The sequence below is a fragment of the Acanthochromis polyacanthus genome, chromosome 23, assembly GCF_021347895.1.
Source record: "Acanthochromis polyacanthus isolate Apoly-LR-REF ecotype Palm Island chromosome 23, KAUST_Apoly_ChrSc, whole genome shotgun sequence".
Lineage (NCBI taxonomy): Eukaryota > Metazoa > Chordata > Actinopteri > Pomacentridae > Acanthochromis > Acanthochromis polyacanthus.
The window spans coordinates 25,669,446-25,683,588 of NC_067135.1; the positions used below are offsets into that span (position 1 = coordinate 25,669,446).

At 39.2% G+C, this 14,143-nt stretch overlaps 1 protein-coding gene and 1 long non-coding RNA gene across 7 annotated transcripts in view; one reads left to right on the forward strand and one right to left on the reverse strand.

Moving 5' to 3' along the window:
- The window catches only part of LOC127532342 (uncharacterized), a 116,572-nt gene that overhangs the window by 70,343 nt on the left and 32,086 nt on the right, over positions 1-14,143 (reverse strand). The gene's annotated exons all lie outside the window — the stretch shown is intronic.
- The window catches only part of LOC110970879 (interaptin-like), a 35,568-nt gene that overhangs the window by 18,090 nt on the left and 3,335 nt on the right, over positions 1-14,143 (forward strand). For 2 of the 3 annotated variants that reach the window (XM_051943902.1, XM_051943904.1), the window contains 10 exons: positions 362-436; positions 1,286-1,315; positions 5,247-5,348; positions 5,445-5,549; positions 5,770-5,826; positions 6,222-6,344; positions 10,393-10,479; positions 10,741-10,812; positions 11,709-11,783; positions 13,729-13,833. In XM_051943902.1, coding sequence (XP_051799862.1) covers positions 362-436; positions 1,286-1,315; positions 5,247-5,348; positions 5,445-5,549; positions 5,770-5,826; positions 6,222-6,344; positions 10,393-10,479; positions 10,741-10,812; positions 11,709-11,783; positions 13,729-13,833 — 831 coding nt within the window. Of the gene's footprint in view, positions 1-361; positions 437-1,285; positions 1,349-5,246; positions 5,349-5,444; positions 5,550-5,769; positions 5,827-6,221; positions 6,345-10,392; positions 10,480-10,740; positions 10,813-11,708; positions 11,784-13,728; positions 13,834-14,143 lie in introns of all 3 variants that reach the window. The other variant, XM_051943903.1, reaches the window with a different exon arrangement.

Sequence of the window (14,143 nt, forward strand, 5' to 3'; positions counted from 1 at the left end):
TCTCGTATGTTTGATTTCAGGCTGATAATGAGCAATGATAAACCAATTAAAGAAATGCAGAATATCTGTTGATTAGAAACACATTAGTGACAATCAAACATGTAGTTTAGTTAAATATGAACATCAATGCTGAGAGACAGAGTTACCTGAATTAAAATCAGGTGATAAGTGAATGTTCCAAGCAGCTGGTTCAGAGGAGAACTTACTCACCATCTAAAGCTACAGAAACAGAGATTTAAGCAGAACTCAGCTATGTTACATGAACATGCTTTTAATGAGTCTCCAACCAACCAGAAGTCAAACATTAATGTACAGATGAGTTCAGATATAAGTACTGATTTTTTCTCTCTCTTCTTTCCAGCTCCAAGATGAGAAGCTGAAGTGGACGGAGACTGAGAGAAAACTGAAGAAATTCATCCTGAACATGATGCAGGAGGTTCATATTTTCTCTCAAATCATTGATCTGCTCTCATCTCTCTTCTCTTCTCTTATAATACTGGTTTGTTGTTGAGACCAATACAACTTCAAATATCCAGAAGAACAAGACAACTGTTTTCAGATTCAGTTCCACTGTGATCTCTAATTCTGATTTGATTTTTCATGTTTGGTTAACCCTTTAAGCTTCAGTCAATTCCAGCCGTTTTCAGTACAAAAAAATCGCTAATATTCTATTTTTAAATTAAAAAAATGACGAAAAATACAGGGAATATTGGACGCACATTGCGAGGTGCTTTTCCTTGAAAACAACCGATTCGTGGATTTTATACCGACTTCAGGACATGTTTTGAACAAAATAGTTTACTGGCTTGTGTTGTCTGGATGTAAAAGGTTGGATTATGGCCGTTTTTTGTGGAATCTTTTTCTCTGTGTGTAATAATGAACCCGGAAATGTGAGTCGCGCTGTGTGCGTTGAAGCCGTGGATAGAGAACGGATGGATGAATATTTGTTTTTGTCGGACAAATGTGTTTTTCTCACCCGCTGTGGTAATCACATCTGAAAGTGGTTTATACCGGCGGATTCATGAGAATCTAAGCTTTCCATCGGCGTATAGTGTTTGTATAATCGGGTTTGCAGCCGTCGGACATTCTTGAAATTCCTATGCAAATTAGTAGGTGTACCGCCGGCGGTACACCTACGACGCACTGAAGCGTAAAGGGTTAAGAAATAAAACCACTTCCCAGACAAAATGGAACAGGTTTTAAATCAGTTCCTTCAAAGGTGAACATTCTTCTTTAAAGTTAGAAACTGAAGCCGAACAAATGTTTTGTTTTGTTTTTTTTTCAGTTGGATGGAACGAACGCTCAGCATTGGCAGGTGAGACATGAAAATAGGAATCAACTGGAAGAGGTGAATGTCACCATCAAAACCTTTTTCAATCAATGACTGATATGTCTACTGAACTCACTGTGATGTAAAGTTCTAGCAAGGAAAGTTAACTAGTTCACTGTTTATCAGATTAATGAAACTTTGAAATGCTAAATTCATGGTGTTGGAGAACTACGTTATGATTTCACTCGTTACTAATAAATGGGGCACCACCTTACTTATGTAAGGAAATTAATTAATTACATTAATAAAAATGAATATTAATAAAAATTTTGATCAATCTCATATCTTAATGGTTTGAATCCTCGTTAAAGGGACCACATTCTTACACAAGAAACACTCAAAACTGTAATTTGGTCTAAGATGAAGCATTTATTGATTATTCTATTAAAATAAACAAGTGAGATCCTATTTACAGTGCCTATATAATGTGTGTGTATGTGCGTGCACGTCTACATGTGTGTGTGCGTGCGTGCGGGTGTGTGTGTCTGTGGAATGTGTGGGTGTGCGTGTGGTGAGAGGTTTGTGTGTGTGTTCAAATTAGCATAGTATGGTGAGAGAAGAGCCAGATCGCTACCCTGACTAGATAACGGTAATTTGGACAGAAATTAATGATTTGTAAACGAATAAACGGCGGATTTAAATAAACACGCAGTTAGTTCATCAAACCCCTGATCGGGCAGAGACCTCAGCTGGTTCTTACTGTCGTGAACCGTCATATGCTGGGACGCAGCAATCGCAGATAGATGACTCCTCACAGCGGCCGGGATGGCTTTGCTTCCCAGGCGCTGTGTGTCACGGTGGAGAAGGTGGTAATCGTCCTGCATAAGGAGATCGGTTCCGCCCAAATGGACCTGGTCCAGCAGGTCTCCGGAGGTCACAGCTGAATGGCGCCGGGGTTTAATGCCGCTTGATTTAAAAATGATGGCTCTCAGGCTTTACAGGCATTAGCCGAGTGGAAAAACAGGAAGCTTGATGTAAAGCCGCCAAATTAAGAGAAGGAAATGCTGGTGCTGAATCTGTTCTTCAGATTAAAACGAATAAAATTCTGCTTAAGAAATGAGCGAAAATGTCTACTTAAGTTACAAAAATATTAAAAGATAAATAGTTAAACTTCGATGATGAAGGAACTTCAAAAAAAAAAGGAAAAAGCGCGCTTTAAATAGAAAATAAAGGGAAACCCTGACATGGGTCCCAGAGACGGAAGGAGAGGGTAAGAGCGTAAGAGACAGAGGTGGGGGGCAGAAGCTGAATTTAAGGGTCAGAAGCCTCTGAGGGCCGGACCAAGGAACTTTCGGCGGGAGTTGCCTCGCGACAGCAGTTCCTTTGTTCTCACAGAGAAAGGAAATGATCCAAAATGGATAAAGAGTATGTGACGTTATAACGGTAAACGATCTGTCTATCTCTCCACCATACTTCAGTTGTGTGAAAGAGAAACGTGTAGAATCATGTGAATTATTTCATTCATAACTATATGTTTATGACATTAAAATTATATATATCACAGTGAAAATATAACAAGTCATGCATGTGGTAACAAGTAAATACAAATTTCACCTTTCAACCTAAATAGAAAGTAAATTCAGAGGTTAATAACAGAATTCATTCCAAATCATAGTATCCTGGGGAAGGAATTGAATTAAACCGGCATTTTGATATCTGGAGTTCGGGAATAGATAGAATCGTCATTTTTAAATATGCGACAGACAAAGGATTTTCAGTAACTTTGGTAAACCTGAAACTTAACAATACATCTAAGAAATATGAATTTTTGAAGAAGTCCTTTGTTCCAGCTCAGAAAGTGTCTCTCTCTGTTCCTGTCTCCCCTGTGCTCCTCCAAGTCGTAAAAGTTTTATGGCTTGTTATCTGATCTGTGGAATGTAGAGAGGTCTTCGACTGAGGGTCTCCTAAAGCTGAAAAGGGATTTTAGCATGAAAGTTCATTAACAAGACATCCATAGCATATAATTGAGAATCCTTGTCCATCAGAAAGGTTCTTCCAGGTGTAGAAATGGTTACAGGAGCTCCATCCTCAAGTGAAAGATCTGAATGTCCTTTTCCTGTGAATAAAACACAGAAATACACTGTCCCCAGCTTTCCTCCAGGAATGGGGGAACGGAGTTCAGCATTGGAGAGAAAGTGCTTGTCTGAGTTTGATCCTAGGCCTTTAGAAAATTCTTACAATGGAAACTATTAAGAATCAGAATCAGAGAATTTATTGTCATTGCAAACTTTAGTATACAACGAAATTACATTTGAGCTGCCCTGCCAATGGCAACTCCGGCTGCTGCTCTGTGCAGCGCGCCACCTGTATGTAGGAAATGAGAAAAAAAAGAAAAGAAGAGACATTTGGTGAGGGTGGCCGAGGGTAAAATGAAAAAAAAAAGGTTCATTAAACAAAATGAAGCCTCCAAGGTTGGGAAAATTCAATTTGAGAAGGAACCTGAAAAAAACAAACCCGCAACAGACAAAGCATAACACTAGACAAGGTTAACTGGGGTAAGGGTGAAGGGTAATGGGACGGGGAGCTCAGTTCAGTAGTCAGTCACTCATCCAGCTGCTGCGCCATGGGGGCGCGCTGCATGCATGGGATTCCAACCCCTGTGCGTTGCTGTTGGGAAGCTGCTGGTGGCGGCCGTGGATGGGGGGAATGGGCTTGTGTGTGCGAATGTGAGTCCAAGTGTGTGTGTGAGCGTTGGCCAGTCTCCTTCCGTCCCAGACCCCCCCGATGTCTCAGTTCGGGTGGAAGCGATAACACGGCAGGTTGCCATGGAGACGTCCTCGGGTGGGCCAGACAGAAGTCAACAGGTGTCGTTGGGAGAATGCAGGGGGGTTTAGGAAAGCAATCTCTTGGCCGTGGAAGCTTCCAGAGGAGTTTGTTATTATTCCAGGGGCGCCGAATTGTTATCAGTATCCTTTTGTTTAGTCGAAGTAGAGGAGCATTTTCCCTCTCCCTCTGGCCGCTCTCAACTGTCAGACGTCGGCTGTGGCTAAACGCATCCCGATGGCATCCACTGAAATCAACAGACACACCAAGCAAATTGTCTATCTTACGTTTGAGTTCGTCAATCCGATCACCGACAGCCTTGATCCGTTCGTTTGCAGGGGTCAGCAGAGTTTGGACATCATTTTTCTCTGCGGTCCTCCTAATCTTCCAGAAGCTCAGGCCCGCAATCAAGCCAATTGTCAGCAGACCTGTCATCAAAAATCCGAATATGTAGACATCTTTAACGTCCTCCACAGATAAGGGTGCCAGGCACATGATCCCTCGCCACTTCCCCTACAAATCGATCACATAGCCCGAGGCAAAACTCCCATCTGGGCAGGTGGGTTCCCCTAAACCCGTGCTCTTTGTCCCGACAATCTTGTCAATCGCGTTGAGAGACCAGCTAATCAATTCCATGATCAGTGTTTCGAAGGTCCAGTGCCAATAGATCACTTCAAGACAGACGGACAAGACGAGACAAAGTATGCAGCAAGCAGAAAACATAAGGGTGTAGGGGGAGAAAGAGCACAGAGAAAGACGGAGAGAAGAAAAGTGCGACCGCCTCCTTCAAGGAGCAAGGGCAGAAGACACTGAAACTGACTGGTGTCTATGAACTGAGTTACATTTGAGCATAAATCTAAATGATCTTGAACACAGAATAAACTTCAACAGTCCAGTTTGTTCACTGTTACTTTCTGCTATAAACCACTAAAGAAACATCAACATCCATCAGTCTGAAAGTCAAATAATGTGACAAACACACAGAAGAAGTCACCATCTAAAGCTACAGAAACAGAGATTTAAGCAGAACTCAGCTATGTTACATGAACATGCTTTTAATGAGTCTCCAGACATTAATGTCATGTACAGATGTGTTCAGATAAATATAAGCTATAATCATGTCTAACATCTCATCTCTGTTCATGTCTCTCAGTTAAAGGAGCCAAAATTGAAGGAGCAGGAGGAGCAGAGGAGGAAGGAGGCTGAGATTACAATACAGAGACTGAAAGAGGAGCTGGACATGAAGAAAACTGAGGTTAAATAAACATTTATAAACTATCATCACTAAAATATCAGGTCCAGATGGAGTGGAGAAAAATCAGACATCTCAACCTTCTGGTTGTTCTTCCAGGTTAAAAACAAACAAACTGAGCTGCAAAGTCTCCAGGAGGAGAAGAAGAAGATTCAGGATGATCTGCAGAACCTAATTAAAGACCTGAACACCAAGATTACAGAGGTTTATTTATTTGTCTTCATTCATCTGTATTTATAAAGAAACCTGAACATCTCTGCTGTCTGAGGAACTGGATCAGAAAACATCATTTCCATCATCTGTCTTGAAGTTTTATTCTCATATTCAGTCCATTGACTGTATGTTACATTATTAGGTTGTATGATTGTGGTTCTGCTGTAACATGATAATCATGTCTTTCTTTTTCTCTCCTCTTTCTTCACAGCTGGAGACAATCAGAGAAGAGTTAGCAAAGTCTTCCTGGATGTCTCATATTCCCTGGGTATAATCACAATAAAACACTCTGAGTTCCACCACCATTAGAAAACAGTCATTTATTGATAAATCTCATCACTAATAGGTTCAATATTATGACATGTCCATTATTTTAACATAAAATGTCTCATTGCTGGATTCTCTGCTGGTTATTTATTTTACTACACTTAATGACTTTAACAAAGTCAGAGAGCAGCAGAGAGATTTTTATATTCAGTCTATCAGAGACATGAAACACTGAAGGAAAATGTTTCTGTCCACATGACTGAAAAACACTTTAGACACTGAAATAGAGAATTTCTACAAGAACACACCAGGATGTCTCGTGTTATTCAGGATTTATCAAAATCTTAATTGATGTTTTGTATTTTATGTCCAATAATGTGTTTTTATATGTTGCAGAGTGGTGCCATGCAGGAAAAATGGAAGAAGAAAGAAGATGAGAAGAGAATGCAGACAGAAATAGAAAACCTCAACAAACCTCTGATGACCAAGAACATGGAGTTCCAGAACAAAGATAAGAAGGTTCATATTCTCACTTAAAAAAAAAAAAAACTTTCTTTGTACTCTGTGATCTAGGATCTTTTTTTTCTACTGAATTTACTGATTTCTATGTTATGTTGAATCAGAATTCTTCAGGTCACATGTCAGGACATCACACTGAGGAACCAGCGTCCTACAAATAACCTTTTAAACTTCTCTTATATTCTAGTTTTCCTTGGTTCAACCATCATCAGTGACTGGGTTGTGTTCAGAGGCATCTTTTCGTGTCAGGAGGAGGTCGGGGTGGATGGAGGGTTTACAGAGACCAGAGTTCACGTTCAGACAGTCTCTGGTTCAGTTCAGTTGGTTGAAGTCAGAGAAAGATGCTGGTTTTAGGTATTTATAAATCAACATGTTGTGTCTGAAGTCTTTCCACAAACTAAGTCTAATAATGAAGTAATCACTACAGGTGAAGATTTTACTGCAGGATTGGATGTTTTGGAAGGAAAAAGTAGGTTGTCTGTTATGGTGGGTTCAGAGGCTCAAGTACAGGATAGAGAGGACACTGGAACACTTTGTGAATGCTTTTGTTTACAAAGACAAGAAATAAGAACTACAAATGAACACCAGAAATCAGGAAATGGAACCATAAGTACAGGAAGTTCTGCTAGACCATAGGTGTCAAACTCTGGCCTGCGGGCCATATTTGGCCCCGAATTATATTTGGCCCGCGAGGCATACAGCTGGCTCATCAGCATTATATAGCGCATGTACTGCTATTACTACAAATCCAGAATGCCCTGCTGGTGTTGTGGCACATCCATCAGGACTTGTCCACACTTGCGTTCTCATGTACTCATGAAACGTCATCAAATACGGTTCCAATTCAAAGCAGCATATGACCGAGAACGGATGAAATATCCAGAAATGTTCTGGCTCCGCCCACATTATGGAGACTGCATTGTACCAGACTTGAGTGGATTTGGGGAGCCTAAAAGCCCATAATACATTTCATGCTGACGAGTGCCAAAGGCCAAGGAGAACAGGTAGTTTGGGGAATACTACAGTTATTGTGACACAAAACGTAGTTTTAAGATTATTTTGAGCGAGAAAGTTGTGTAAACATCAGATTTGTGGTCAATTCATCCAGATAAAGCCTGATCAAAAAATTACTGTTTCAGGGATGTGAGAGTCCAGGTTAGACGGCTAGGACCAGACAGTCAGCCTCACTGTGGCCACCGAGAGCAGTCTTATCTCGGCCAGACTTTTTTTTTTTTTAAATCTGCTGCTGACTGACGGTTCTATAGCAGTTTAACAGGAGTTTGTGTTTTTGAATTGTTTAAAAAAAAATCGTTTTGAAAGCAGTTAATGTTCATAGCTTTATATCGTTAACATTTTACTGGGTTTCTGACTTATTTTTCAAGTTTTATTCGAGTCTTTTCACTCCTAGAAATGTGTTTTTTGTTCGAGTCTTGATGTTTGCCTTCGGGGCTTAATTTAATTAAATATTAAAAAACAGCAACAAAAAGGCAGGAAAAAATAAAACTATTAGTTTCACTGCTTTACAAAAGGTATTTTTTCTATTTTCATTTTTCTAATTGTTGCCATGGAAGAGGATGAACCTTATCTAAAGAAAAGCTGTGATTATTCAACATGTAATATTAAATTCCAGCAAGCAAATAAGATCAAAATGTGTGAATTTATTGAATAAAAAAATAAAGTTATAATCATTAAAAACCCACATCTACACCAAATAAAACTGAAGAAATACACTTTAAAAAAATGAAACAGCAAATTCAGAATCTCAATTTATGAAAAAAAAATGATATAGATGTGATGAACTGACTGCCAAGTCCCCAGACCTTAATCCCATCAGAAAGTTATTGAGATTTATGGAAAGAAAATGTTTTAATGATGGAACACAGTTCAATAACAAGAGTGATCTGAAAAAAGCAATTAAATCATGGAACAGAATTGAGCAGAAATTGTTGCTCTCATTCATAGCCAAAAAGGTGAGCAGAAGTGACTTTGCATTATTTGAGACAGAAATTAAGTTCTTACCTTTTTGTTGCCATTTTAATTAGATTCAGCCTTCGAATGCAAAGAACTTTAAAGGCTCAAACAAACAAAACATTTTTAGCAGTGAAATGACTCAAAAAGCAGAATCTCAAAATCAATGATATTCTATATTTAAATTTATACCTGTTCTTATTTTGATGTCACAAACTGTATAGGTTCATTGTTCTATTTGGAGGAATATTTTTTTTCAATAGATAAACGTTTGCCCACAACTTCGTTCAAGTTTTAAATTTTGGCCCACTGTGTATTTGAGTTTGACACCGCTGCACTAGACGGAACGAATACAAAAACTAGAAGGCAGGCGGAATATTACAAGAACTACACAAGAAGGCAAACCCATGACTGGTAACACCAAGACAGGAATGCAACCGAAAACTACGAAAGACTAAAGCATTAATTTAACAAATCCCCAACTACAGTAATCCGACAGAAATCTACCCGAGATGAAATTACTAGACCAGAAAAGAAGGATTACAAATCAAAATCTTCACTAGAAGAAACCATAAATATTTACAGGATTCTAAACATGACTAAACCCAATAAGTAACCCAAAATAGATTAACAGTAAGTCTGGTGTTGCTCAGAATAGGAAACTTAACTGACTATGCCAGGAAACAGATGTTCAGGGTTGGTGCCAGGCTTGGACCAGTCCGGTAACTGATTATATAGGCAGGTGATGAGGCCAGCGGTGGGGAGGCTGAAACCAAACGTTGAAGGGCTGGGAGATGGGGCTTACAAGTGTGAATGGCATCCTTGGTGAAGGAACAGGCAGAGCAGGCGTCTGGGAGCATGAATGACGTCCTGGGTGGTGAGGCTGGAGTCTCCAGGTGTGTGTGTGTGTGTGTGTGTGTGTGGGGGGGGGGGGGGGGGGGGGGGTTAGGGACAAAGGATGCTGGAAGCAGTGAACCAGGGGAAGCCAGAGAGAAACCAGTGGAATGACGATCCAGAAGTCATTCGATGGTGAAGAGAGATAATCCAGGTGGTTAAAGCAGGCAGGAGTCAACTCTAAACAAAGAAAACAGGATTACTAAAAGCACGAGGAGCAAAAGGCACAGACTGAACAGTGTTGGTAATTTATAGTCCACCTCTGATTATGGAGTGGTGTCTGGTTATATAGGAAAGCTGGAGAGGCTGATTGAATCACTCCCACCTGCTGCATTCACTGATTACTGATCATCAACACCTGCTGCATTCACTGATTACTGATCATCAACACCTGCTGCATTCACTGATTACTGATCATCAACACCTGCTGCATTCACTGATTACTGATCATCAACACCTGCTGCATTCACTGATTACTGATCATCAACACCTGCTGCATTCACTGATTACTGATCATCAACACCTGCTGCATTCACTGATTACTGATCATCAACACCTGCTGCATTCACTGATTACTGATCATCAACACCTGCTGCATTCACTGATTACTGATCATCAACACCTGCTGCATTCACTGATTACTGATCATCAACACCTGCTGCCAAGCCTCTGTGCCAACGCACACCGAAGAGAGAGAGAGAGACAGAGAGAGAGATAGAGAGATAGATAGAGATAGAGAGCTGCTGGCTGTAGCTGTGACATTGTCAGTGAGTTCCTCATGTTGTTAGAAAAGTTAATCTCAGTTACATTTCCATAGTTTTATGTTTTGCTATTGCTGTTTATTGGAATAAAACATATTTTCTCGGACACACGGTTGCAATACAGGCTGTGTTTCCTCCAAACTATAAACTTCTACATTCTGATCTTGCAGAAACATGTATTTAAGGCATTTATTTGTTCTGCTGAATCATGACTCATGCTTCTAACCAGACACATTGCTGCAGCAAATTAGCACCAGATAGAAATGCGTTTCCAAGAGACATGGTCTATGCTGATATCAAGACTTTTTACGATACTTTATTTTTTACATTTATTTATTTATTATTTGTCACACATCAGTTTGTAGTATAAGATAAATGCTTAAAGTCTCTTATTTTGTTCCTTTTTCTCTTTTCTCTCCTTCCAGTGTGAAGAAAAACAAGTTAAGCTGAAGAAGCTTCTGGATGATCAACAGAAGATGGAGACTGAACTGCAGATTGAGGAACAACAACTGGTAAGTAGCAATGTCCAACTCTTTATGTTGAAATGAAACATCATTTAGTTGAGTTCTGACATCAGGATTTCTTCTGTTATTGTGTCTTTAGTTTTATTTTGCTCTGTCTATTGAGAATCTTCTCCACCCTTTATTCTGTCACTGAACCACAGTGTTATAAAACAGTGAATCAATGAACATTTCTCACATCTGGAACTTCTTCATGTCTGTTTTCACTCCTTTGATGGACAAAAAAATATATATGGTGACATCAACAATTAGCTTGAGCAGGAGAAAGAGGAAAGAATGAAGGCTGAAAATGAAGTGAAGATCCTGAAGAATGAGCTGGAAGAGGTAAATCTCACCCTCAACATCTTTATAAAGTAACTCAATAAACCTCAACTTTTTCTGGAATATCAATGAAGGTTCAGAAATTCTGACTTTACCTGCAGAAACAGAAAAAATCATCTGCACTCAATGTGTGCTGATGTTAATTTAAGATCCTTCCTGGAAGGAGAGCTATTAATAAATGTAAAATTTGATCTACTGTAGAGTCTAACAGTTAAAGTTTAACAGCAGAAGTGAGAACAAAACTGTGTAAAATCACTAAAATGTCAAATCATTCATAACTGGATCACTGCACAGTAACTGCATCACTTCTAAGATGGACATTCGGGTGTTTTGTGTTCTGTAAAATTGAAAACTATCAGTGTCACACCTTAAAATCAGAATGTGTTTCTTTATGTGCAGCTGAAGAGAAATAATTCAGAAACCACCAATCAGTTCTGGTAGGAGAAACACAAAAATTAGGTTAAATTTCAACCGGAACTCTGCAGTTAGAAAAACACCATGATTTGGGTTCAGATATGAACCTTTCTGAACATGTTTGAAGACTTTCCTCCATTTTCTCTGTTACCAGGTTGACAAGAAATAAAAGAAAAGATGTTGATTAGAAACATATTAGTGAGAATCAAACATGTAGTTTAGTTAAATATGAACATGATTGTTGAGAGACAGAGTGACCTGAATTAAAATAAGGTGATAAAGTGAATGTTCCAAGCAGCTGGTTCAGAGGAGAACTTACTCACCATCTAAAGCTACAGAAACAGAGATTTAAGCAGAACTCAGCTATGTTACATGAACATGCTTTTAATGAGTCTCCAACCAATCAGAAGAAAGAATCTTTCCAGAATTCATGTCATGTGTACCTGTGCTTCAGTACATAATCTGTCTTTTTATTCTGTCTCCAGTTACAGAAGAAGCTCGAGGAAAATGAGAAGACGTGGATGGAGACTGAAAGAGAACTGAGGATAGAGCACACTAAGGTTTGTCTGCTGTCATCTCTCTTCTATTTCTTTTCATATGAAACTGATTTGTTGATGCAATCAAGAAAACTTCAACTATCCATGACAAAAATAATTAGAAACATGAAATAATTGAGACTAAACTCAGGTTCCACTGCAGCAAAGTTTAAACTGATCCCATTTCCTCGTGTGTTAATGTGGTACTGACCAGCCGCTATTATATTATATTATATTATATTATATTATATTATATTATATTATATTATATTATATTATATTATATTATATTATATTATATTCAATACTTTATTTCAGACACAAGAACTGGTCCATTAAAAAAAAGACACACATAATTAAATAACTTTTCTATACAGGCTCAAACGCCAGTGAGTCCATAAAATAGAAAAGTACCGCACTGAACTTAGTCCAGGGTTGGTCAGTACAGCAATGATGTGGTTGGAAGAGTTCAACAGTCTACTCCTGCATCTGACACTTTACCCACCTTGCCTCCAGTGCTGCTCTCACACTGGTGTATCAATGCTGGTGGTGGTCGGAGGGGCCGTAGGCGTGGATTGGCAGCCACGCTTCCATCAGTCTGCCCCAGGGCAGCTGTGGCTACAAATGTAGCTTACCACCACCAGAGTGAGAATGTGTGAGTGAATGAATAATGGATCCATAGTGAAGCGCTTTGAGTGCCCAGAAAAGCGCTATATAAATCTATTCCATTATTATCCTATTATTCTAAGACTTACAGACATTTAACTTGATCCAAACCTTGTTGAATTACCATAATTAGTTTTTAGTCACATCTTTCAGTGAAAAATTCTGTTACACTGAAATCTTTTGTGTTCAGTGACTCAGAGACATGAAATTTATTGTACACAATCTGTTTTGATTGGTGATCATATTTTATTCTTTTAAGGAAATCTTTATTGTTGTATAAGATCCCTTTGAAGAATCCCACTTTGAGGTGTTCATTTGTCAGTTCAGGTGAACTCTCTGAACCCCAGAAGCTGTTGGTGCAAACAATAGTTTATGAGTATAAAGTTCATGGTCCAGTTGTGTTACTGCCACCATCAGGAATAAAACACAAACTATCACCTGCTGCTGAGAGACCATTGGTCAGGATGGTCAAGAGTCAAGCAAGAATCATCAGAAAGCAGGTGTGAATGAATGAGAAGCTGCTGGAACACAGCTGTCAGTGTCCACAGGGTTTGACATCAACATGAGCTGAGAGGATCCATGAAGAAGGAAGTTCTTCCTCTAGAAGCAGAACCTTAAAGCTCCACCAAGTCTGCTGCTGATCACATGGACAAAGAAAAGACCTTCTGGAGGAAAGTTCTGTGGTGAGATGGAACAAAAACTGAGCATGAATATGTTTGGAGGAGAGAAGATGAGGCCTTTAACCCCAAGAACACCAAACCTACCATCCAGCATGGTGGTGGCAGCATCATGCTCTGTGGAACTGGAGCTTTACACAAAGTAAACAGAATAATGAAGAAGGAGGGTCATCTCCACATTATTCAGGAAAACCTAAAATCAGCACCAGAAGGTTGATCTTGGACACAGTTGGATGTTCCAATGAGCTTAAACACACATCAGACGTGGTAAAGAAATGGTTCAATCAGAATAGAATGAAGGTTCTAGACTGGTCTCCCCAAAGTCCTGACTTAAACCTCAAAAACTTGAAAGAGCCACAAACTGAACTTGAAGAGTTGAAGAGACAAGTCAGCAACAGGATTTTCATCCAGGAGACCAGAATACTGAGAGGATACACTTACAGTTTACAGCAGAAGTGAGAACAAAACTGTGTAAAATCATTTAAATGTCAAATCATTCACAACTGAATCACTGCACAGTAACTGCATCACTTCTAAGATGGACAATCGGGTGTTTTCTGTTATATAAACTTAAAAACCATCAGTGTCACACCTTAAAATCAGAACATGTCTTTCTTCACCTGCAGCTGGAGGAAAAAAGTTCAGAAACCAACAATCAGCTCCAGCAGGAGAAAGAGGAAAAGAAGAAGGCTGAGAATGAGGTGAAGACCCTGAAGAATGAGCTGGAAGAGGTAAAACTAATGTTCATAATCTTTGTAAAGTAACTGAATAAACTGTTTTTTTCTGAAATATCAATGAAGGTTCAATAACTCTGACTTTTCCTGCATAAACAGAAAAATCACCTGCATTCGATGAATGCTGATGTTAGTTTTCGATCCTCCCTTGAAGGAGAGTTCTTAATAAATGTAAAGTTTGATCTACTGTAGATTCTAACAGTTATAGTTTAACAGCAGATGTGAGAACAAAACTGTATAAAATCAGTTAAATGTCAAATCATTCACAACTGAATCACTGCACAGTAACTGCATCACTTCTAAGATG